We start from the raw sequence: 23,411 nt of genomic DNA, 5'->3' as shown, positions 1-23,411 counted from the left end.
TAGTATGTTATCATAAAAAAACTGAAGGCCAGGCACAGTGACTCACACTTATAATCCCAGCACTTTGGGAGGCCAAGGTGAGAGGATTGCCTGAGCCCACGGGTTGAGACCAACCTGGGCAACTTGGCAAGACCTCATCTCTACAATAAATCAAAATATTAGCCAGGCACGGTGGCACATGCCTGTAGTTCCAGCTACTTGGAAGGCTGAGGTAGAAGGATTATCTGAGCCCAGCAGGTCGAGGCTGGGGTGGCTGTAAGCACGTTACTGCACTCCAGTCTGGGCAACAGCATGAGACTCCAACTCCAAAAAAAAGAAAAGTCAGAACAGGTGAATGGTAAGTAATTCTGGCACTTCTATACATTAGGTAGATCATGGCACATTAATTCAATAGATTAATGCCCTTAGTCTCATATAGTGGTATGAAAAGGATACAAAACCACTATACATGTTGTATAATTCCAATTTTTCTTTTTTTCTCCCCAAAATTATAATTTAAACATTTTAATGTGTGGTGTAGTTCACTCTTGACTACAGGTATAGTCCTTTAAAATGATATTTACGTTTAGTAAATTTGCCCAATTTCCAGTAGAATTTCTATAAAATTTTTAAAAATAATAGTAGCATTATTTTTAATCTTTCTGTCTAATATCAGATGTGTTAAGTTCCAGAACGTTTAAGATAAGGTGCACCTCTTGAGTTAAATAAATTTTTTTTTGTCATTTTCCATTTTTTTTTTTGAATTTGATTCTCACTCTGTCACCCAGACTGGAGTGCAGTGGCTGCTGCCGGCCTCCGCAGCCTCAACCTGTTGGGCTCAGGCAATCCTTCCACTTCAGCCTTCAAGTAGCTGGAACTACAGGCGCATGCTACCATGCCCAGCTAATTTTTATTTATTGTAGAGATGAGGTCTTGCCAAGTTGCCCAGGCGGGTCTCGAACCTGCGGGCTCAGGCAATCCACTAATCTCAGCCTCACCAAATGAGGGATTATAGGCTAAGCCATCGAGCCCAGCTATTTTCCATATTTTTATGATGAGACTCTATGAGCATTTACAAGACTTGTTGCTATACTCTGTGTAGTAAATGATTATAAACTCATGTACTTTTTATTTCTTCTTTAGGGGTTAGAATTGCAAGAAACATCCTGTCATACTGCAGAAGCTCGCAGGGTTGATGAAGTTTTTGAAGGTGCTTTTGAGCAAGAAGAATACACAAAAGCATGTTCCCTTAATGAACACTTTGGAAATGTCTTGACACCTTGTACTGTTTTGCCTGTGAAACTATATTCCGATGCCAGGAATATTCTATCTGGCATAATTGATTCTCATGAAAACTTAAAAGAATTTAAAGGTGACCTTGTCAAAATACTTGTGTGGATACTTGTTCAGTACTGCTCCAAAAGGCCAGGCACACAGGAGAATGTTCACAAAACTGAAAATAAAGGGAAAGCACCTCTATTAATCCTGCCTGCTTTGAATACTTCACCACATCCAAAATCCCCAGAAGACACAGAAAGTTTAAATTCAGAAACTTTTGATGACTGGTCTGATGATAATATTTTTGATGATGAGCCAACTATCAAAAAAGCAAAAGAAGAAAATGATCAGTGGAAAGATTTGCAAGGCACAAATTTGTCTATTCCAGGACTAGTGGAATCACCGAAGATTGGTGATAATTCTGCAAGCATAGTTTCTGAAAACAGTCTTTACAAAGCAGTTATATTAGGATACCCTGCTGTTGACAAAGGAAAACAAGAAGACATGACATATATTCCTCTCATGGAGTTCAGCTGTTCACATTCTCACTTAGTAAGCTTACCTGAAGAGTGGAGGTCTAACTGTATGCCTAATTCCAAAATGAAGGAGATGAGCTCGTTATTTCCAGAAGACTGGTACCAATTTGTTTTAAGGCAGTTAGAATGTTTTCATTCAGAGGAAAAGACTTCAAGTGTACTAGAAGAAATTGCAAAGGACAAAGTGTTAAAAGACATTTATGTTCATATAGTAATGACTTGTTATTTTAGTTTATTTGGAGTAGACAATATGGTTCCTACTCCTGGTCATATATTGAGAGTTTACAGCGGTGTTTTGCCTTGGTCTGTTGCCTTGAATTGGCTCACAGAAAAACCAGAACTGTTTCAACTAGCACTGAAAGCATTCAGGTAACTCATTTTTATTATATACACGTTATGACATTGGCAGAAAAATGCTGATTTTTTAAAATTACCTAGAAGAAGACATTTCAAATTTTTTTAGTTACTTCAAAATGAAACAAAATGCATAGTATATATTGTGATTGTATCAGGAGTACACTTTAATTTGTACTTCCTTTGGTTTTGTTTATATGAAAAACCTAATTCTCATATGGCTTACTGGATTTCTTTACTTTAGCTGCATCATTTCTCCCTCAGCTTTTTATCTGAAATATATATGATTTCAGTTCATACAGTTCAGTGTCTTAAAAATATTGATTTAATAAAATCTATTTTATCTATAAAGTTGATAAGAAGTATTCTAAAATTCTTTGGTTCTCCATTTTTTAGGTATACTCTGAAACTAATGATTGATAAGGCAAGTTTAGGTCCAATAGAAGACTTTAAAGGGCTGATTAACTGCCTTGAAGAATATGAAAGTGACTGGTACATTGGTTTAGTATCTGATGAAAAGTGGAAGGAAGCAATTTTACAAGAAAAACCATACTTGTTTTCTCTGGGGTTTGATCCTAATATGGTAAGGTTAAAATTTTGTTAAACATTTTCAGACATTAACCGTGAATGAAAATCAGTTATAAAGTATTTGAACTAAGTGATAGGTGATGTAACATTCTAGGTGATAATATATTAATTATAGTTTTAAGGCATCTGTTTTGTTCTGTTTTTTGAGTCAGGGTCTCACTCTATCACCCAGACTAAACTACAGTGGCACAATCACAGCTCTTCACAGCCTCAGCCTCCTGGGCTCAGTCTTCCTGCCTCAGTTTTCTGAGTAGCTGGGACTTTAGGTGTGTGCCACCATGTCCAGATAGATTTTTTATTTTTGTAGAGATGAGGTCTCACTATGTTGCCCAAGCTGGTCTCGAACTCCTGGGCACAAGTGATCCTCCCGCTTTGACCTCACAAAGTGCTGAGATTATAGACGTGAGCCACCATGCCCAGCCTGGCATTTTTAATCATGACTTTATAACTAAGATAGTCATAAATAGCTAATCCATATACTTTTGCCAACTGAATAGGAGCCAAATAAAAGTGTTGTGTGGTCATTGTGCAATAACTGACCGATGACATAGCCAAGTATGTGTAATATGCTATAGCATATTTGACTAAATGGATTTTTAAGTATATGAGTTTAAGTATGTGAGTTATCACTTGGATTTAACTCCTAAAAAAAGTATTTGTGACAAAGTGTTTCTTTTATTGACATCTTTATTGAAGCAAATCTAACCTGTGAAAATCCAGAAAGACTTCAAATAGGGGATGCCTTTTTTGAGATTTAGTACTTGTTCTTATTGCATCTAAAATGTCAGTGTTAATTGAGTGTGCACAATAGATTCAGTATGATCCTATTGTGGGTTGGTTCCATGTGTGTCTAGTATTATAGTTTGAAGAACTCTGCAAATGCACTCCCCAACAAAGCTGATGAAAATTACTTTTTTTAAAAATAACAATTTAAAGTTTTGAAAATGGTCCTTCTAGCAAGTAAAGAAACATTTATTCAAGAAAATCTGCTAAAACTCAGTGATAACAGTGAGAGACTGTACTCACTGTCTCCCACAACAGCAACATGCACACTCCACTCAGACTGGTGCAACCAAATATATAGGGCTCTCTTTCAAACTCAGCTCCAAGTTGGAGGACTGTTTTCTCAGGAAGAGCAGGAGTTCAGCATTTCTAATCCTCTCCCAGCTACCTGTTGCTGAGGATAGATTCCAGGCATGTATGGTGAAGAAGTAAGAATTCTCTTCTGAGCAATGCCACTCATGGCATGGAGATGTTAGCTTGAGCATAGTACCGTTGAGAATACTGGGGTCCTGATCACTCTTGCTCACTCATAAGATTCTATACCAGGAGAGGCATGCTAGAAAGACCTGAGGCTACTCCTTCTCATCATCCAGTGTTTATCTCCTGTAGCAAAGTACCACTCAAAGAGAAGCATGGTGTTCCATCCTTCAGATCCAGAACTTTGGCTCAGAGATTTTGCCCACTGGGAGAAACAAATCTTACCAGGAAAAAAAAAGGAAAAGAAAAATGTGGAGGCCAGCCAGGTGTGTGCTGTGCATGATGTCTCGTGCTTGTAATTCTAGCACTTAGGAAAGTGGAGACAAGAGGATTGCCTGAGCCCAAGAATTCAAAACCAGCCTGGGCAACTTGGCAAGACTTCGTTGCTACAAAAAAAAAAAAAAAAAAAAAATTAGCTGGGTGTGGTGGCACGTGCCTGTATTCCCAGCTACTTGGAAGGCTGAGACAGAAGGATCGCTTGGGCCTAGCTGGTTGAGGCTGTAGTGGCTGTGATCATTCTACTATATTCCAGCCTGGGCAACAGAGTGAGACTCTGACTCAAAAAAAGAAAAAAGAAAAAACAGTGGCGGTTGTCTTGAAAAGTAATTACCAGGAGATTGCTAGCTCCATTAGAGCTATAAGCTAAACTATAAAGTGAATATGCTAACAGAAACAGGGAAAGAAACAGCAGAGAAGAGCCCTCCTGGGGTCAGAACAAATCTCAAACACTGACATCAAAAACTATTCCTATGAAGGAGTCCAGATTTAATTGGATTGGGCTATAGAGCAATGTATGCCCCAGGCCATTGTTGAAAATATAGAATAACCCACTTGCAATTAGTGGAGCTTAACAGCTGGGTGTGAACATTTAACAGACAAGATAGTCCTGCCAAAGCCACTGCCATCTCAAGACTGCTGTGGGAATTCATAGGGCAACACTCTCTGAGAAGTATTATCTGAGACTTCAAACTGAGCAGGGGATAGTAGGGGACGTACAGGGATTGAATTCACTAAAGTAAGCCAGCTACTCACTCATAAACAAGCACATAATAATAATAAGTCCTGGGGTAGAGGATGAGAAGAACTAGTACCCAAAGTTTCTATAGTGTTATCTAAAATATCAAATTATAAACAAAAAGTTATGAGACATTCAAAGAAACAGGAAAGTCTAACCCATACACCAGGAAAAAGAAGCAGACAACAGAAATTGCCTATGAGAGGGACCATAAATCAGACTTAACAGAGATTTCAAGTAGCCTGTATAAAAACTGAAGAAAACCATGATTAAAGTTATAAATAAAAGAAGGTATGATGACAAGCTCACCTCAAATAGAGAATGTCAACAGAGACAAATTATAAAAAAAGAATAAAAGATTCACTAGAGGAACTCAACAGTAGATTTGAACTGGCAAAAAAAGAATTAGTGAATTTGAATATTCTAGAGCAGTAAGGATTATATAACCCAAAGAAGAGAAAAAAGAAAGAATATAAAGGAAGAACATTTCAGAGAACTGTGGGATACCCTTAACTGCACCAGAATTCTTAGTACCAAAAGGAAAAGGGAGAAAAAAATTATTTAAAGAAATAAAGGTTAAAAACTTCTCAGATTTATTGTAAAACATTAGCTTGCACATCCAGGAATTTCAGTGAACTTTAAGGATAAATGCAAAGCAACCCACAAGCAAATGCATCATAGTAAAAAAATGCTGAAAGCCAAAGACCTGGAGAAACTCTTGAAAGCACCAAGCAAAACTAACTTGCAAATTTTAAGGAAACTCTGATAAAATTTACAGCTGACTTGTTATCAGAAAAATGGATGCCAGAACTGTGGAATGACAGATTCAAAGTGCTCAAAAAAACAAACAACTTTTAACCAAAAATCCTATATCTGGCAAAACAATCTTTTAAAATTAAAGCGAAATAAACACATTCTCAAATAAACAAAAATAGAGAATGTGTTGCTTTAGAACCACCTTATAAGAAATACTGAAAGGAATTATTCCAGTTGAAAGCAATTGACCCTGGACAATAATTCAGTTCCATACACAAAAACAAAGAGCACCAGTAAAGGTAATTATGTAATTATAAAAAACATATAAATGCCTGTTTCTTTCTTCTCTTTACTGATTTGAAAAGCAGTTGTATAAAACAATGTGTATTAGTATATACAAGGTTATTAGAGATTAAGATCGTCGATGAGAGACAGCTAGGAGTGTGTTTCTCCTATGGAGTAAACAAAGATAGTGCTTCCTCAGCACCCAGAGTGGAATAGGACCAGCAGCAGCATTCCCCACAACTCATCAAACAAGTAATAATAATCTCATAGTGCAAAGAAGAGAAAAATCAATTGACCTGGGCTAGAACTAGGCAGACTCTCATCTGGATCACAGCACAGACCATAACAGCCTCCAGACACAGTGGGAAGGTGAGTGAGGGGAATTAAGGGATCCTGTACTCCTGCCACAGACTTAGAGAGCCCCTTGGACCTCCAAGGACTCCAGTCCCTCAGGGAAAACCGTCTTACCCATGCTCTGCCAAAACCCAGGTGGAGTAGTGCAGGGAAAACAAAGCCCTGAGCAGCTCTAGCCACTGTATCCCAGGACCTCAACCTGCTGACAGCTGCTTTCTAGTGCCCTAGGAAGGGACAGGCCCCAAGGGCAGACCCCCACACAGCAGATAGTTCCTGGCTGGCCCAGGCTGCCATGAGGAACACCTGAGGCCATGAGGAACACATGAGGCCCTGAGGTTGGCTGCATTTTGACATTCAGACTGCAGACTGAGGCAAAGGAAGGAGAGCTGAATAGGACTCATTGCCATAGCAACCTTTCAACTACTCCTGTGAAGTCCTCCCGCCCCCCAGCCCCAAGCACAACAGCATTACCTCCAATGGCTGGGACTCCCTCCCAATCCCCACTGGGGTAGCCAGAATTTACACACAGGATGGGTGTTTGAGCACCATCTCATCCCTGGACTCTTTTCCAAGCCTCAAAACAGAGAATTTGGGTAATCTCCAGAGCCCCACCCTCTACCTAGGTTGGGTGGGTACTTTCTTGGAGCAACATAAGCCAAGGAGAAAACTCACAGCCATTGTGGAGGCTGGCTCTCTCCTGCAAGCGCCACCTCCTGGCCAGAGGTCAACAGTACATCTTATCACATCTGATAGGGTACCTCAGCTATGGGAAAAATCTGTTCCCAGACCCCAGCTAACACCACTATCCAAGCGGCTCCAGCCTCTCAGGACATTGTGAACCAGGGTAGATACCCAGCACAGGATTGCCACAGCTGGCAATTGAGAAACTCACTACACCAAGGCTACAAATAACCTAGGGAACCCTGTAGTGCCTATGTCGGCTCTCTGCCAACCTCAAATAAGAAGAAATAGTCTACTCAAATGGGAAGGAAACAGAAGAATAATTCTAACAATATGAAAAAGCAGAGTTCTCTAACACCTCCAAAAGACCACATTAACTCTTTAGCAATGAACCCTAACCAAAATGAAATCTTTGAAATTCCAGAGGTAGAAGTCAAAAGATTTGTTTTAAAATTGATCGATGAGATTCAGGAGAAAGTAAAAAACCAACATAAAGAAATTTAAAACTATTCAGGATATGAATGAAAAATTCTCAAAGAAATAGACACCTTTACCAAAAAAACAAACAAACAAAAATGCTGAAATACTAGAAATGAAAGAATCATTTAGAGAAGTACAAAATGCAGTGTAAAATTTTAACAGGAGACTAGGACAAGTGGAAAAAAGGATATCAGAAATTAAAGACAGAGCTTTCAAATTAACCCAATCATAAATAACGAGTTCTGTAAAACCCATTTGTGGGAATAATGAAGGAAAACTTCTTTGGCCTTGCCAGAAATTTAAACATCCAGATAAAAGAAGCCCAAAGAACCCCCAGAAGATTCATTGCAAAAAGGCTATCTCCAAGACATAAAATCATCCAGTTAAGCAAAGATAATGTGAAGGAAAGAATTTTAAGAGCATTAAGACAAAATAAAATAACTTACAAAGGCAAACCTATCAGACTAACAACAGACTTCTCAGAAGAAGCTAGAAGGGATAGAGGCTCCATCTTCAACCTCCTCAAAAAGACTTAGCAGTCAAGGATTTTGCATCCCACAAACTACATTTAATAAATAAAGGGGAAATGAAGTTTTCTCAGACAAGCAAACATTGAGGGAATTTGTGGCCACTAGACCAGCCTTACAAGAAATACTCAAAGGAGTTCTAAATACTGAAACATAAGTTGGAAATACACAAGTAGAAACATGCTGGAAATTATAAGGCTCACAGACCTTATGGAATTTCAACACAATAAAGAAAAATAAAGCAATCAGACAACAACCAGCATAATGAATGGAATAGTACTTATATATCATTATTAACCCTGAACATAAATGGTCTTATAAGTGCTTTTAGTGCCTCACTAAAAAAAATACAGATGGGCAGAATAAATTATTTAAAAATTGAAATATCTGCTACCTTCAAGAGACCCACTTAACACACAAAGACTCCTGTAGACTCAAAGTAAAGTGGTAGGAAAAAATATTTCATGCAAATGGAAACCAAAAACAAGCAAGATTAGCCATTCTCTAATCATATAAAACAGACTTTAAATTAACAACAGTAAATAAAGACAAAAATGGTCATATATAATGATAAAGGGATCAAATCCATGAGAAGACATAACAATTTTAAATATATATGCACCTAACAACAGAGCCTACAACTTTATAAAACAAAGTATACTAGACCTAAAAGAGAGAAAGAAAGAGAGAGAGAGAGAGAGAGAGAGAGAGAGAGAGAGAGAGAGACATACAATAATTGTGGGAGACTTCAACACTCCACTGACTGCAATAGGCAAATCATCAAGGCAGAAAGTCAACAAAGAAACATTGAAGTTAGACTAGACCCTAGAGCAAATGGACCTATAGACATCTACAAAACATTCCACCCTGAAACTACAGAATATATATTTTCTCTTCAGCACATGGAACATTCTGCAAGATAGACCATATGATAGACTTCAGATCATCTCAATAAATTCACAAAATTGAATTATATCAAGCACTTTCTCAGACCACAGTGGTATAAAACTAGAACTCATGAAACCAAACAAAAACATGGAGTTAAACAATCTACTCCTGAATGATCCTTGGTCAAAAATGAAGGCAAGATGGAAATTTTAAAATTCCTCAAAATGAATGACAGCAATAAAACACATTATCAAAATTTCTGGCACACAGCCAAAGCTGTGCTCAGAGGAAAACTTATAGCACTTAAGGCCTATATTAATAAACCTGAAAAACTGCATATCAACAACCCAACATCACACCTAAAGGAACTAGAAAAAAGCAAACACACCAAAACCAAAACTAGCAGAAGAAAAGAAACAGTGAAAATCAGAGCAAAACTAAATGAAATTGAACAAAGCAAAGGATCAATGAAACAAAAAGTTGGTTCTTTGAAAAAATAAACAAAAATGATAGACCACTAACTAGATTAATGAAGAAATGAAAAGAGAAGATTCAAATTAGCTCAGTCAAAAATGAAATTGGAGGCATTACATCTGATATGCCAAATTCAAAGGATAATCCAAGACTATTATGGACACCTCTACATAAACTAGACAATCTAGAAGAAACAGATAACTTCCTGGAGACATAAAACCCACCATCCTTGAATCAGGAAGAAATAGAAATTCTGAATTAGACAGATAGCAAGAATTAAATTGAAACAGTAATTAAAATCTCCCAACAAATAAAAGTCTAGGACCTGATGGACTCACAGCTTAATTCTACCAGACTTTCAGAGAAGATCTGGTCCCAGATTTACTGAAGCTATTCCATAAGATTAAAGAGGAGGGAATTATCCCTAACTCATTCTGTGCAGCCAGTATCACCCTGATACCAAAGCCAGGAAAAGACACAACAAAAAAAGAAAGCTACAATACAATATTCCTTATGAACATAGACATGAAAATCTTTGACAAAATGTAAACAAACTGAATTCAGTAACACATTAAAAAAAAAAAATTCACCACAATCAAATGAGTTGTATCCCAGAGATGAAAGGATGGTTCAACAGACACAAGTCATAAACATGACATAAACAAAATTAAAAACAAAAATATTTCCATAGATGCAGAAAAGCTTTTGATAAGATCCAGCATCCCTTTATGATAAAAACACTCAGCAAAAGAGGCATAGAGGGAACATTCCTCAGAATAATAAAGCCATATAAGACAAACCTACAGCCAGTGTCATCCTGAACAGAGAACGGTTTAATGCATTCCCCCTCAGAAGTGGAACAAAGTAAGGATACTTTTCACCAATCTATTCAACATAGTACTGGAAGCCCTAGCTAAAGCAATCAGGCAAGAGAAAGAAATAAAGTGTATCCATATTGGAAAAGGAGAAATTAAACTACCTCTGTATGTCAACAATATGATCTTATACTTAGAGAATTCTAAAAATTCCTGGATTTGATGAATAAATTTGGTAAAGTTTCACGATACAAAATCACAGACAAATCAGCACTGCTATTTGAGGAGGAACCCTTCAAAAGATTCAGAATTTATTTATAAAAAATTGTGTATTTATTCTTACATGTTTAAGCTTCAGTCACCTTCAAAGTACTCTCCATTTAATGCAATACACCTATCAAGACACTTTTTCCACTGCTCAAAACAGTTTTTGAACTCATCCATTTTGATGCGTTTTAGTGCTTCTATCATTTTTTGTTTCACCTCTTCCATATCGGCAAAACATTTCCTTTGAGGCCTTTTTTTATCTGGGGAAAACCAAAAAATGTCACTTGGGGCAAGATTGGGTGACTAGGGAAGGTGGGGCATTGGGGGTCATCCCATTTTGGGGCAAAAACTGCTGAACACTCAGCGTGGTATAGGCAGGTGCAAAGTCATGATGGAAGAAACAGTCACCCATTTGCCACAATTTGGGATATTTCTTCTACAACACAGACTCTCACAACAACACTAGCTGGTACACTGATGCTGATGGGTTCCTAGAACACCTACCTAGCAGGGGAAGCCTGTGCTACCAGGAGCTTACCCTCCAAAAGAAAACTGGTTTTGGAGCCTCCCCACCACCTCATACACCAACAGCAACCAAGCTGAGAATCAAATCAAGAACTTGATTCCATTTACAATAGCAGCCAAAAATCTAAACTATCTAAGAATATATTTAACCAAGGAGGTGAGAGATCGCTGCAAGTAAAACTACAAAACACTGATGAAAGATACTGTAGGAGATGCCAACAGATGCTCATGGATTAGAAGAATCAACATGGTTAAAATGACCATTTTACCCAAAGTAATCTACAGGTTCAGTGCAATCCCTATGAAACTACCAACATCACTTTTCACAGAATTAGGAAAAATAATGTCAAAATTCATATGGAACCAAAAAAGAGACAGAATAACCAAAGCAATCCTAAATAATAAGAACAAAGCCTGTAGGCATCTCATTACCTGACTTCAAATTATACTACAAGGCTGTAGTAATCAAAACAGCATGGTACTGGTACAAGAGCAGAAATATGGACCAGGGGAACAGAAAAGAGAATCTAGAAATAAACCCAAATACCTACTACCAACAGATCTTTGACAAAAGCATACACTAGGGAAAGGGTACCATATTCAACAAATGGTCCTGGGAAAATTGAATAGCTATATGTGGAAATATGAAACTTGATCCCTGTCTAAAACCATAAAAATCCTAGAAAAAAATGTAGGAAATACTCTTCTGGACATTGGCCTAGGCAAAGAATTTATGGCTAAAACCCCCAAAACAAATGCAACAAAAAGAAAAATAAATAAATGGGACTTAATTAAACTAAAAATCTTTTACAAAGTAAAAGATATCAACAGAGCAAATAGATAGCCTACAGAATGGGAGAAGATACTCCCAAACTATACATCTGACAAAGGACTAATATATAGAATTTACAAAGAACTCAAATAAATCAGCAATAAAAAAAGCAAGTAACTCCATTAAAAAGTGGATATACAACATGAACAGACATCTCTCAAAAGAAGATACAAAAGTGGCCAACAGAAGGATTGCCTGAGTCCAGCAGGTTGATGCTGGGGTGGCTGTGAGTGTGCCACTGTACTCCAGCCTGGACAATGGAGTGAGACTCCAACTCAAAAAAAATAAAAAAGGCCAACAAACGTGAAAAAATGTTCAACATTACTAATTGTAAGAAAAATTCAAATTAAAACCACAATGATATTCTACCATACACCAGTCAGAATGACCATTATTTAAAACATTAAAAAACAATAGGTGCTGGTGAGAATGCAGTGAAAAGGAACAGTAATTCACGGTTGTCAGGAGTCAAAATTAGTATAACCTCTATGGAAATCAGTATGGAGATTTTCCAAAGAACTAAAAGTAGATCTACCATTTGATCCAGCAATACCACTACTAGGTATCAACCCAAAGGAACAGATCATTAAATAAAAAGACACCTTCACTTGCATGTTTATCACAGCACAATTCATCATTGCAAAGATGTGGAATCAACCTATATGCCCATTACCCAATCAGTGAATAAGGAACATGTGGTGTGTATATATACACTGTGAAATACTATTCAGCCATCAATAAGAATGAAATAATGTCTTTTATAGCAACTTGGATGGAATTGGAGAACATCATCCTAAGTGATCTGACACAGGATCAGAAAACCAAATACCACATGTTTTTACTTATAAGTGGGAGCTAAACTAAGGATCTGCAAAAGCATAGAGGATGAGATAATGAACATTGGAAACTCAGAAGTGGGAGCGGGGAATAGGTGGAGGTATGAAAAATCATCTCTTGGGTGCTATGTGCACAGGTGGGAGTGGTTGGGTACACTTAAAGCCCAGACTTCTTCACTACTATACAATGGAACCATGTAAAAAAAAAAAACTATTTGTACCCTCTAAAACTGTTGAAATTTTAAAAATTATACACACACACACACACACACACACACACACACACACACACACATACACACACACGACCTACAACATAGAAATGTAATATATTTGCCAATAATTGCACAAAGGAACCCAATGGGGGCAAAGCTGTAACAGGCAAAGAAAATGACTCTAGATGATAACTTGAATCTACATGAATAAATGAAGAGAACCAGGAGTTGTAAATACAAAGTTAATATATCGAGGCTAGGCAGGCACAGTGGCTCACACCCAGTGCTTTGGGAGGCTGAGGTGGGAAGATAGCTTGAGCCTAGGAGTTCAGGATCAGCCGGAGCAACACAGTGAGACCCTGTCTCTACAGAAAATAAAAATTAGCTGGGTGTGCTGGCATGCAACTGTAGTCCTAGCTACTCAGGAGGCTGAGGCAGGTTGATTTGCTTGAGCTCAGGACCTTAAGGCTACAGTGAACTATTGTTGCATCATTGTACTCCAGCCTGACAAATCAAGACCCTGTCTCTTAAAAAATTAAATAAATAAATAGTTAATATAACAAAAACAATAAATGTATACTTGTTCCCTTTTCTCTCAGCTTCTTTAAAAGACATACAATTAGCCGGGCTCGGTGGCTCAGCCTGTAATCCCGCGCCTTTGGGAGGCTGAGGTGAGTGGATTGCCTGAGCCCGCGGGTTCGAGACCCGCCTGGGCAGTGAGACCTCATCTCTACAATAAATAAAAAAGTCAGCCGGGCGTGGCAGCGCATGCCTGTAATTCTGGCTACTCAGAAGGCTGAGGTGGAAGGATTGCCGGAACCCAGCAGGTTGAGGCTGCGGTGGCCGGGAGTGGCCACTGCACTCCAGTCTGGGCGACACAGTGAGACTCCAACTCAAAAAAAAAAAAAAAAAAAAAAAAAAGACATACAATTATATAAATAATTATTATAAAGTATATTACTGAGTTTATACTTATAATGTAATGTGTATTACAATAATTCAAAGTGTAACATTTGTATGTCTCACCAGAATTCTTAAAAATCTAGAGCTAACTCTGATAAGACAGTGATAGTAAGCTTTAGGCAACCAATGAGGAAATAGCTGGGAAAAAAGTGAAAAAAATCATTAAAGAAATAAAAATTCTGTTTTAAAATATTCACTTCACGAAAGGAAAGTAGTAAAGGAAGAGTAAAGAAATAAAAAAGACATAAGAGACATAGAAAACAAAAAAAGAAGTGACTGACAAAATCCAACTATTTTAATAATATCATTAAATGGGAATGTTATCCAAATGAAAGGCAGAGGTTGTCAGACTGGATTAAAAAAGAAATCAAGATCCAAGTATATGCTATCTACATAAACACATTTTAGATTCAAAGACATAAATAACTTAAAAGTAGAAAGACAGAAAAAGATATATCATGCAAACAGCAGCCACAAAAAAGCCATAATATCTATACTAATAACAGAAAAAAATAGACTTTAAAAGAAAAAATTGTTGCTAGAGATTAAAAGGCATATTTTATGATAAAAGACTCAATCCACCAGCAAGAAATTATCTATCCTAAACATATATGTACCCAACATGGGTGCACCAGGGTTTATAAGACAACTACTAAGCAAACTAAAAGAGGACATTGACTCTCACAAAATCGTAGTAGGAGACCTAAATACACCACTAAAAGCTTTAGATAGTTCACTGAGGCAAAAAACCAACAAAGTGATCCAGAACCTCAACTCAACACTCAATCAAATGAACTTAATTGACATCTACAGAATGCTTCACCCAACAAATACAGAGTATACTTTCTAGTCATCAGCACTTGGAACATTCTCCAAATCAATCACATTTTCGGGCATAAATCAAACATGAGCAAATTTCAAAAGATCAAAATAATACCATGCATCTTCTCAGATCATAGTGGAAATAAAAATAAATGTTGACACTAACAGGATCCCTCCGAAACACCCAAAGACATGGACTCTAAACAGCATTGCTGTTGAATGACTTCTGGGTCAATATGGAAATCAAGACAGAAATAAAAATATTCCCAAAAACAAATGAAAAAAAAAAGACACATCTTATTAGAACCTTTGGGGTGCCATGAAAACAGTGTTAAGAGGAAACTTCATAACATTGCATGCACAAATCAAGAAAACAGAAAAATCACACCTAAAGGAGCAGGAAAGGCAAAGTTACCTAAATCCTAACCTCAGCAAAAGAATTCAGATTACCAAGATAAAATCAGAGTTAGAGGATATATAGAGACCAAAATATCACAGAAAGGATCAACAAGACAAAAAGCTGGTTCTTTGAAAGAATAAATAAGATTGACAGTTTGCTGGCCAGATTGGCTAAAAAAAAAAAAAAGAGAGAGAGAGAGAGAAAGCCCAGAAAGCCCAGATAAACACAATTAGAAACACAAAAGGTGAAGTCACAACTAACCCTGAAGAAATTCAAAAGATTATCAGAGATTACTATAAAAATCTGTATTGAAAATAAACTAGAAAACCTAAAGGAAATAGAGTACGTTCTGACATCACACAACCTCCCAAGGTTGAAATAAGAAATTGAAACTCTAAATAGACAATCACAATTCAGGAAATGACTCAGTGATAAGAAATCTCACTGCCAGAAAAAAGCCCCAGACCAGATGAATTCTATGAGACATAGAAGGAGGAGCTGATACCAATCTTCCTGAAAGTATTCCAGGCAATTGAGACAGTTGGAATGCTCCCCAACTCATTTTATGAAGCCAATTCATTTTACTGATGCACAAACCTGGCAAAGGCCCAACAAGGAAAGAGAATTATAGGCCAATCTCTTTGATGAACTTAGATGCAAAAATTCTAAAGAAGATTTTAGCAAATCAGATCCAACAACATATCTCAAGGATAATTCATCATGACCAAGTAGACTTCATTCCTGGGATGCAGGGCTGATTCAACATTTGCAAGACTATAAATGTAATTCAGCACATCAACAGATACAAAACCAAGAACCACATGATTATATCATTAGATGCAGAAAAAGCATTTGACAAAATCCAGCATCCCTTCATGATAAAAACTCTTGAGCACCTAGTCATAGAAGGAGCATTCCTCCAAACAGTAAGAGTCATCCATGATAAACCCACAGCCAACATTTTGCTCAATGGGCGGAAACTGGACGCATTCTCCCTGAGAATGGGAACTAGACAAGGATGCCCACTTTCACCCCTCCTGCTCAACATAGTGTTGGAAGTCCTGGCCAGAGCAATCAGGTGAGGGAAGGAAATTAGGGGTATCCAAATAGGAAAAGAGGAGGTCAAGCTTATCCTTCTTTGTGGACAATATGATTCTATATATTGAAAACCCTAGGAAGTCTGTCAAAAGCCTCCTTGCACAGATAATCAACTTTGGTAAAGTCTCAGGGTACAAAATTAATGTGCAAAATACAGTTGCATTTCTATACACCAGCAACAAGCAGAGTGCCAAATAAAAGGTGCAATTTTATTCACAATAGCCATACACAAAAAAATTAAATACCTTGACATCCACCTAACCAGAGAAGTGAAAGACATTTACAATGAGAACTACACAATGCTGCTCAGAGAAATCAAGTACAGCACAAACGGAAAAACATTCCATGCTCATAGATTGGAAGAATCAATATTGTCAAGATATTTGAGGCAGTCTACAGATTCAGTGCAATACCCATTAAATTACTAACAACATCTTTCTCAGACCCAGAAATGACAATACAGAAATTCATATGGAAACTAAAAAGAGTACAAATAGCCAAAATAATCCTCAGCAAAATGAACAAAGCAGGAGGTATCACACTTCCAGACTTTACACTTTACTACAAGGCTACAATAACCAAAATAGCCTAGTATTGGTACAAAAATAGGCACACAGACCAATGGAACAGGACAGAGATTCCAGAAACCAAAAGTCAATCTCTAAACCAACTCATCTTTAATAAAGCCACTAATAACAACCATTGGGGAAAGGAGACCATATTTAGCAAATGGTGCTGAGAAAACTGGCTGACCACATGCAGAAGAATGAAACTGGATCCTACCTATCACCATATAAAAATCAACTCTAAATGGATCAAACTCTAAGAATCCTGGAAAAAACATAGGAAACACTCTCATGCACATCGAATTAGGTAACCAATTCTTGACCAAATCCCCAAAAGCAAGTGCCATTAAAGTTCAGATAGACAAGCGGGACCTCATCAAACTGAAAAGTTTTTGCACAGCAAAAGAAACCATCAAGAGAGCAAGAAGACAACCCACAGAATGGGAAAAAATATTTGCTAATTATGTATCTGACAAGGGCCCAACATCCAGAATCTACAAGGAACTCAAATGAGCTGAAAGGAAAAAAAAAAAATCTTATTAAAAAGTGGGCAAAGGACATGAATAGACACTTTTCAAAAGAAGATATACAAGCATTCAACAGATACATGAAAAAATGTTCAGCCTCACTAATCATCGGATAAATGCAAATCAAATCCACAATGAGATAACACCTAACTCCAGTAAGTATAGCCATCATTAATAAATAAATAAATAAATAAATAAAAATGTGGCATAGGTGTGAAGAAAAAGGAATACTTCTACACTGTTGGTGGGAGTGCAAGTTAGTTCAGCCTCTTTGGAAAGCAGTGTGACATTTCCTAAAAGAACTAAAAATTGACCTTCCATATGATCCAGCAATACCTCTCTTGGGAATATACCCAGAGGAACATATATCATTCTACCAAAAAGACTACCTACATATGCATGCTTATAGCTGCACTAATCACAATAGCAACCAACCTTACTGGTATAGTAGACTGGATAAAGAAAATGTGGTAAATATATACAATGGAGTATTATGCAGTCATAATGAAGAACAGAATAATGGACTTCACAGCAAATTGGATGGAGTTTGAGACCATCATACTTAGTAATCTATCACAAAAACAAAGAACTGAATACTGCATGTTCTCACTCATAAGTGGGACCTGAACATTAATCACATTAGCACAAGGGAGGGATGGGCAGTCACCAGACACTGCCAGAAGAAGATGGAAGGGGAAGGCACGTAACAACACAAAAGATACCAGATCCTAAACCAGGGGAAGTGAAGATCAGTTGGAGGCCCAAACTTCACCTACACACAGCCTACTTGTGTAACTAATCCTTACTTGTATCCCATGTCTAAAATAAAATAAATAATAAAGTGAAATAAAAGTTAAATTTATATAGGCTAGCAATGAACAAACCAAAACTGAAATTAAGAAAATCCTACTTACAGTAGCATTAAAAAAAAACTTAGAGAAATTTAACAAGAGAAGCATAAAGCCTATACTCTATAAAACATTGTTAAAAGAAGAAATTGAAAATCTAAATGAATGAAAAAATGTCCCATGTTCATAGATCAAAATAATATTATTAATATGGTAATACTCTTCGAATTGATCTACAGATTCAACACAGTATCTTTCAGTATCGTGGCTGGCTTCTTTGTGGAAAGCTAATTTTCTAAAATTTATATGGAACTTTAAGGAACTCTGTGGCTTCATAACTCCAATCTCTGTCTGCATCTTTACATAGCCTTCTTTCTATATCCTCTTGAGTCATTTCTCTGACTCCTTTTTTTTCTTTTTAATTTTCGAAGATGTGGGGTACAATTTAGGGTTAGGTATACAAATGTTCAGTATGCAGCTACTCTTGTTGATGAGGTGTGCCCCCTCCCTCCCCTGGCAGTTTCCCACTGCTGCCAATCCCACACTCCCTTCCCCTGGCAGTTTCCAACTTTTGCCAATCCCTTTCTTATAGTACTATGATAATTGTTCAAGGTCTGCTTATGAGTGAGAACATGTGGTACTCAGTTCTTTGTTTCTCTAATAGATCATTCAGTATTATAGACTCTAAGTCCATCCAAGTTGCTGCAGAGTTCATAATTTTGTCCTTATTTATGGCCGTGTAATATTCCCTTGTGTATATGTACCACATTTAAAAAATCCAGTCCTCTTTCCATGGGCAGCAAAGTTGGTTCCATGTTTTTGCTATCATAAATAATGCTGCAATAAACATGTATGTGCAGGTATCTTTTTCATAGTTATTTGAGTTCCTCCGGGTATATTCCCAGTAGGCAAATTGTGGGATCATATGGAAGGTCGATTTTTAGATCTTTTAGGAATCATCAAACTGTTTGCCACAGAGGTGGTACTAGTTTACACTCCCACCAACAGTGTAGAAGTGTTCCCTTTTCCCCACGTCCTCTTCAGCATCTGTTGTTTTTTGAGTTATTGATGATGGCCATCCTGTCTGGAGTTAGGTAGTATTCAGTGTGGTTTTAATTTGCATTTCTTTGATGACTAGTGAGGCTGAGCATTTTTTCATGTGCCTGTTGGCTGCTTGTACGTCTTCTTTTGAGAAGTGTCCATTCATATCTTTTGCCCACTTTGTAATGGGGCTGTTTTTTTCTTTATTTTTGGCATGTTTGAGTTCTTTGCAGACCTTAGATGTTAGGCTTTTGTCAGGCATACAGTTGGCAAATATTTTTTCCTAGACTGTGGAGAATTAAAAGCCTAGACATTCAGTCCCTAAGAGTTTATGCCACCTCCAGACCAGCTCTACAAGAAACACTTAAGAAAGTATTAAACACAGAAGAAAAAAAAGAATGACAACACCCTTCCCAAGAATGCAGGAAAAAGATTGAAAACACACATATATCAAAAATTAAAAGAAAGACAAAAAATAAACAAACAGCAGCAACAATAAACTCTATGAGAACCTCATGACAGGGGTATACTCTCACATCTAAATAATTAGTCTGAATGTAAATAGACTAAATGCACCACATACAGAATGGCAAATTGGATAAAATATCATGATGCAACAATGTGTTGTCTCCAAGAGACTCATCTTACCAGAAAGGACACTCACATACTCAAAGTAAGAGTATGGAAAACAAATTTTCAGGCCAATGGAACACAAAAGAAAGCTGGAGTTGTGATCTTATTATCAGACAAAATACCCTTTAAGGTATCAAAAATTTAAAAAGATATGGAAGGTCACTACATAATTGTAAACATTTCAATCCACCAACAGGAAAAACTCCTTTTTTTTTAAGAATACCAGTCATTGGCTTTATGGCCCTTGTAAATCCAGGATGATCTCATCTCAAGATCCTTAACATAATTACATCTGCAAACTATCTGTTCCAAATAAGGTCACATCCACAGGTACCATGGATTAGAAATGGCATATATCTTCTTTGAAGAGATGCTTTTCAACCCATGACAGACCTTTACAATGTAGTTTTAAAACTAAAAATACAAGTTGATATAGTATACATAGAGGTATTTTCCTAGGCATCAGACAAAAGATAATTGCTCTCTTAAAAGGTATATGTTGTATTTTTTATTTAGTAAATACTTAGAGTTTTGAAAACTGAAGAAAGCTGTTCTTACATATATCAGTCTAGAAGAACAAATGCTTCTTGAATGTTTATAATCTGTTTTTGGTCATGAATATACAGTGAAATTTGGAATGTTTATTTAGGTTATGTAAATTTAATATGCTTTAATAAACAGGATTGTTTATAAGACATTAATGATTGTTGTTCACACAATAAATTGTTATGATGGCAAAAAATAAAAATAAAAAATAAAAATACATCAAAGTCCTAAGTGGATGAGCCATAAAAATCTTAGAGGAGAACATAAAGATAAACTTCATGATCTTGAACTTGGCAATAAAAACATGAGAAACAAAAGAAAAATTGATAAATATGACATTATCAAAAGCAAAATAAGAATGGGAAAAATATTTGCACATATCTGATGAGGGACTTGCTACTAGAATATATAAAAAAACTCTTTCAATTCTGTCATAAAAAGACAACACAATTTTAAAATGGACAAAGGACCTGTATAGACATTTTCCTCAAGATTAAGTGAGATTAAATGAGATGCCACAGAATTTTTCTTCCCTTACTTACTCAAAGAGGTGCAAGCTACTCATATGTACATTTTAAAACACTACTTTCTGTTTTTTGATCTTGGGAGAAACTTTACTTAACTGCAATGGCATTTTTCTTTAAGTTTATAAATAAAATATAAAAATCTGAATGTAATCTCTTCTTTTTTCTCTTCCTTCCCTCCTTTTGTACTTTAAAGGGAGTTTACACTGGAAGAGTACTTAGCCTTCAAGAATTACTGATCCAAGTTGGGAAGTTAAATGCTGAAGCTGTTAGAGGTCAGTGGGCCAATCTTTCGTGGGAATTGCTTTATGCCACAAATGATGATGAGGAACGATATAGTATACAGGCTCATCCACTACTTTTAAGAAACCTTACAGTACAAGCAGCAGATCCTCCCCTGGGATATCCGATTTATTCTTCAAAACCTATCCATGTACATTTTTATTAGAGCCCATTTTTGACTTGTAGTGTCATCAAACAAAGTGTTATATTTTCATCCTAAAAAAGTAACAATATGATTCTTATAACTTCACTGAACTTCTCCCACCCTATTCAGATGCCTGAGCAAAGCTAAGGTCCATATAGTTGATTCTCTTAGCCATCTTAAGGTTTCAGAAACAGCAGCAACATTTTTATGTCTAGCATGAGTTAGAACTGTTTGTGTCCTATGGATTGTAGTAGGGTTTGGTAAATGATAAAACATTTGTATAAAATTAGATAGTGGTTTTATAATGCTTTCTTAAATGTGTGATGGGTGAGTTGCCTTACAAAAGTCAACAACTATGTAATTTTTTAAGTACTGAAAAGATATACATATCAGTGTTTGTAGGCAGTGATAATAGATTGTATTCAAGGTTAACATAATGTATATATATTTATTTGAAATGTAATTTTTACAATATTTTCAAATGTGTTATTTTATTTTAACATGTAACATGGTCTGAATGTTTTTATATAATGTATTTCCTTTTCATATATTTCAATTCAGAGACCTTAAAAATTTTAATAAAATATTTCCCAATAAAATATTTTTCTTCCTTTTCAAATATCCTTTTGATATATGTGAAAAGAACAGGGTTCACCCATTCATTATATGAAATCACAGGATAATCTGTAATTATGATCACTAGAGGCCATTCCATAGATCTGACTTGTTATACATTTCTCTCAACTGAATTTACTGTTTTGAAGAATTATTTACCCAACTACCAACTACTAGTATCTTAAGGTATGTGAACTAAAATCATAAGGAAATGGGAGGAAAATTTTTATAATGTGATCAGAATTCTATTTTCATTATCTTCCTGCTTAGGAACTTTTTACAGGTACATATAAGGGGGGCAAACAATGAATGTACATCTGTTGAGAGATGAATTTTCTCTATTCCTTACTTAATTTTCAACTAAATCTATGGGAGCCCACTAGATTGGAAATATAGTAATGCATTCTCTTTAGAAATTAAAATTATTTGAAATGTGCCAACAGGCTTTTAATATTATTATTAAATTTATTTAGTATATGGCCCAGTTCACACAATGTAAAATTTTTAAATTTTTTTCAGTTAATGAATTCATGAGATTGTATGTTAACCTATTTTTGGAGGCAATATAGTATAGTTATTAAGAAGATAAGGGTTTTTTTTTTTTTCCTTCTTTTTTTGAGTTGGGGCCGCATGCTGTCTTCCAGGCAGTAGTGCGGTGGCACAGTCATGGCTCACCACAGCTCCAACATTCTGAGCTAAGAAAATCTTTCTGCTTCAGCCTTCTGAGTTCAGCTGTTTTGTTTTGTTTTGTTTTGTTTTGTTTTGTTTTGTAGAGATGACGTCTTGCTCTGTTTCCCAGGCTAGTCTCAAATTCATGGGCTCAAGCAATCCTCCCATCTTAGCCTCCCAAGATACTGAGATTACAGGTGTGAGCCACCGTGCCCAGCCTAGAAGATAGGATTTTGTATTACTCTAAGTTCAGGTCTCAGGTTTATAAATTATTTTACATAATAGAAATTTTTCTGGCCAGAAAATTTTATATATATATTTTTGTCTTTTAGGAAAATTTTCTCATTAAGAATACTTTCTAATTATCAGTTTTAATCACTGTATAACATTCCATTGATAGATATAATTTATTTGACTGTTATCCCCCAAATAATGGGAATTTTAAGTTGTTTAGAGATTTTCACTATAAGAATAATGCTAAGCCTTGCCTTCCCTGTCCTTGTATCTTTTTTAAACTGCTCCAATACCTCTGTTTTATTTATGGCCATGTTTCCTCTTTTGTTTACTTGTCATACCATTCCAATCTGGATTTTATCTCTACTGCTCCCCCAAATAAAAGTTTTTATTAAGATCACTGTTGACCTTCATATTGTCAAACAGGCTGGTCACTTTTATGTCCTTATCTTACTTGTCCCTTAAGTAGCACCTGTCACATTTGATCACTCTAAATTAATTTTTTTGTGTCTTTCTTTTTTTTTGTAAGTACACAATATAGTATTGTTAACCT

At 36.3% G+C, this 23,411-nt stretch overlaps 1 protein-coding gene across 1 annotated transcript; it reads left to right on the top strand.

The window, feature by feature from the left end:
• Positions 1 to 1,122: 1,122 nt before the first annotated feature.
• On the top strand, positions 1,123 to 21,939 carry LOC103251173 (pecanex homolog 4; the record flags this gene model as incomplete). The annotated part of the gene is made up of 3 exons (XM_008049771.1): positions 1,123 to 2,162; positions 2,544 to 2,730; positions 21,110 to 21,939. Coding segments are annotated over 3 exons (1,479 nt in total), but the record flags the coding sequence as incomplete, so codon positions are not given.
• Between the last annotated feature and the right edge of the window lie 1,472 nt (positions 21,940 to 23,411).

This window comes from Carlito syrichta, unplaced genomic scaffold (genome assembly GCF_000164805.1).
Source record: "Carlito syrichta isolate Samal-C Ts95f unplaced genomic scaffold, Tarsius_syrichta-2.0.1 Scaffold56614, whole genome shotgun sequence".
Taxonomy (NCBI): domain Eukaryota; kingdom Metazoa; phylum Chordata; class Mammalia; order Primates; family Tarsiidae; genus Carlito; species Carlito syrichta.
This window is presented reverse-complemented; position numbering and strand designations above follow the sequence as displayed.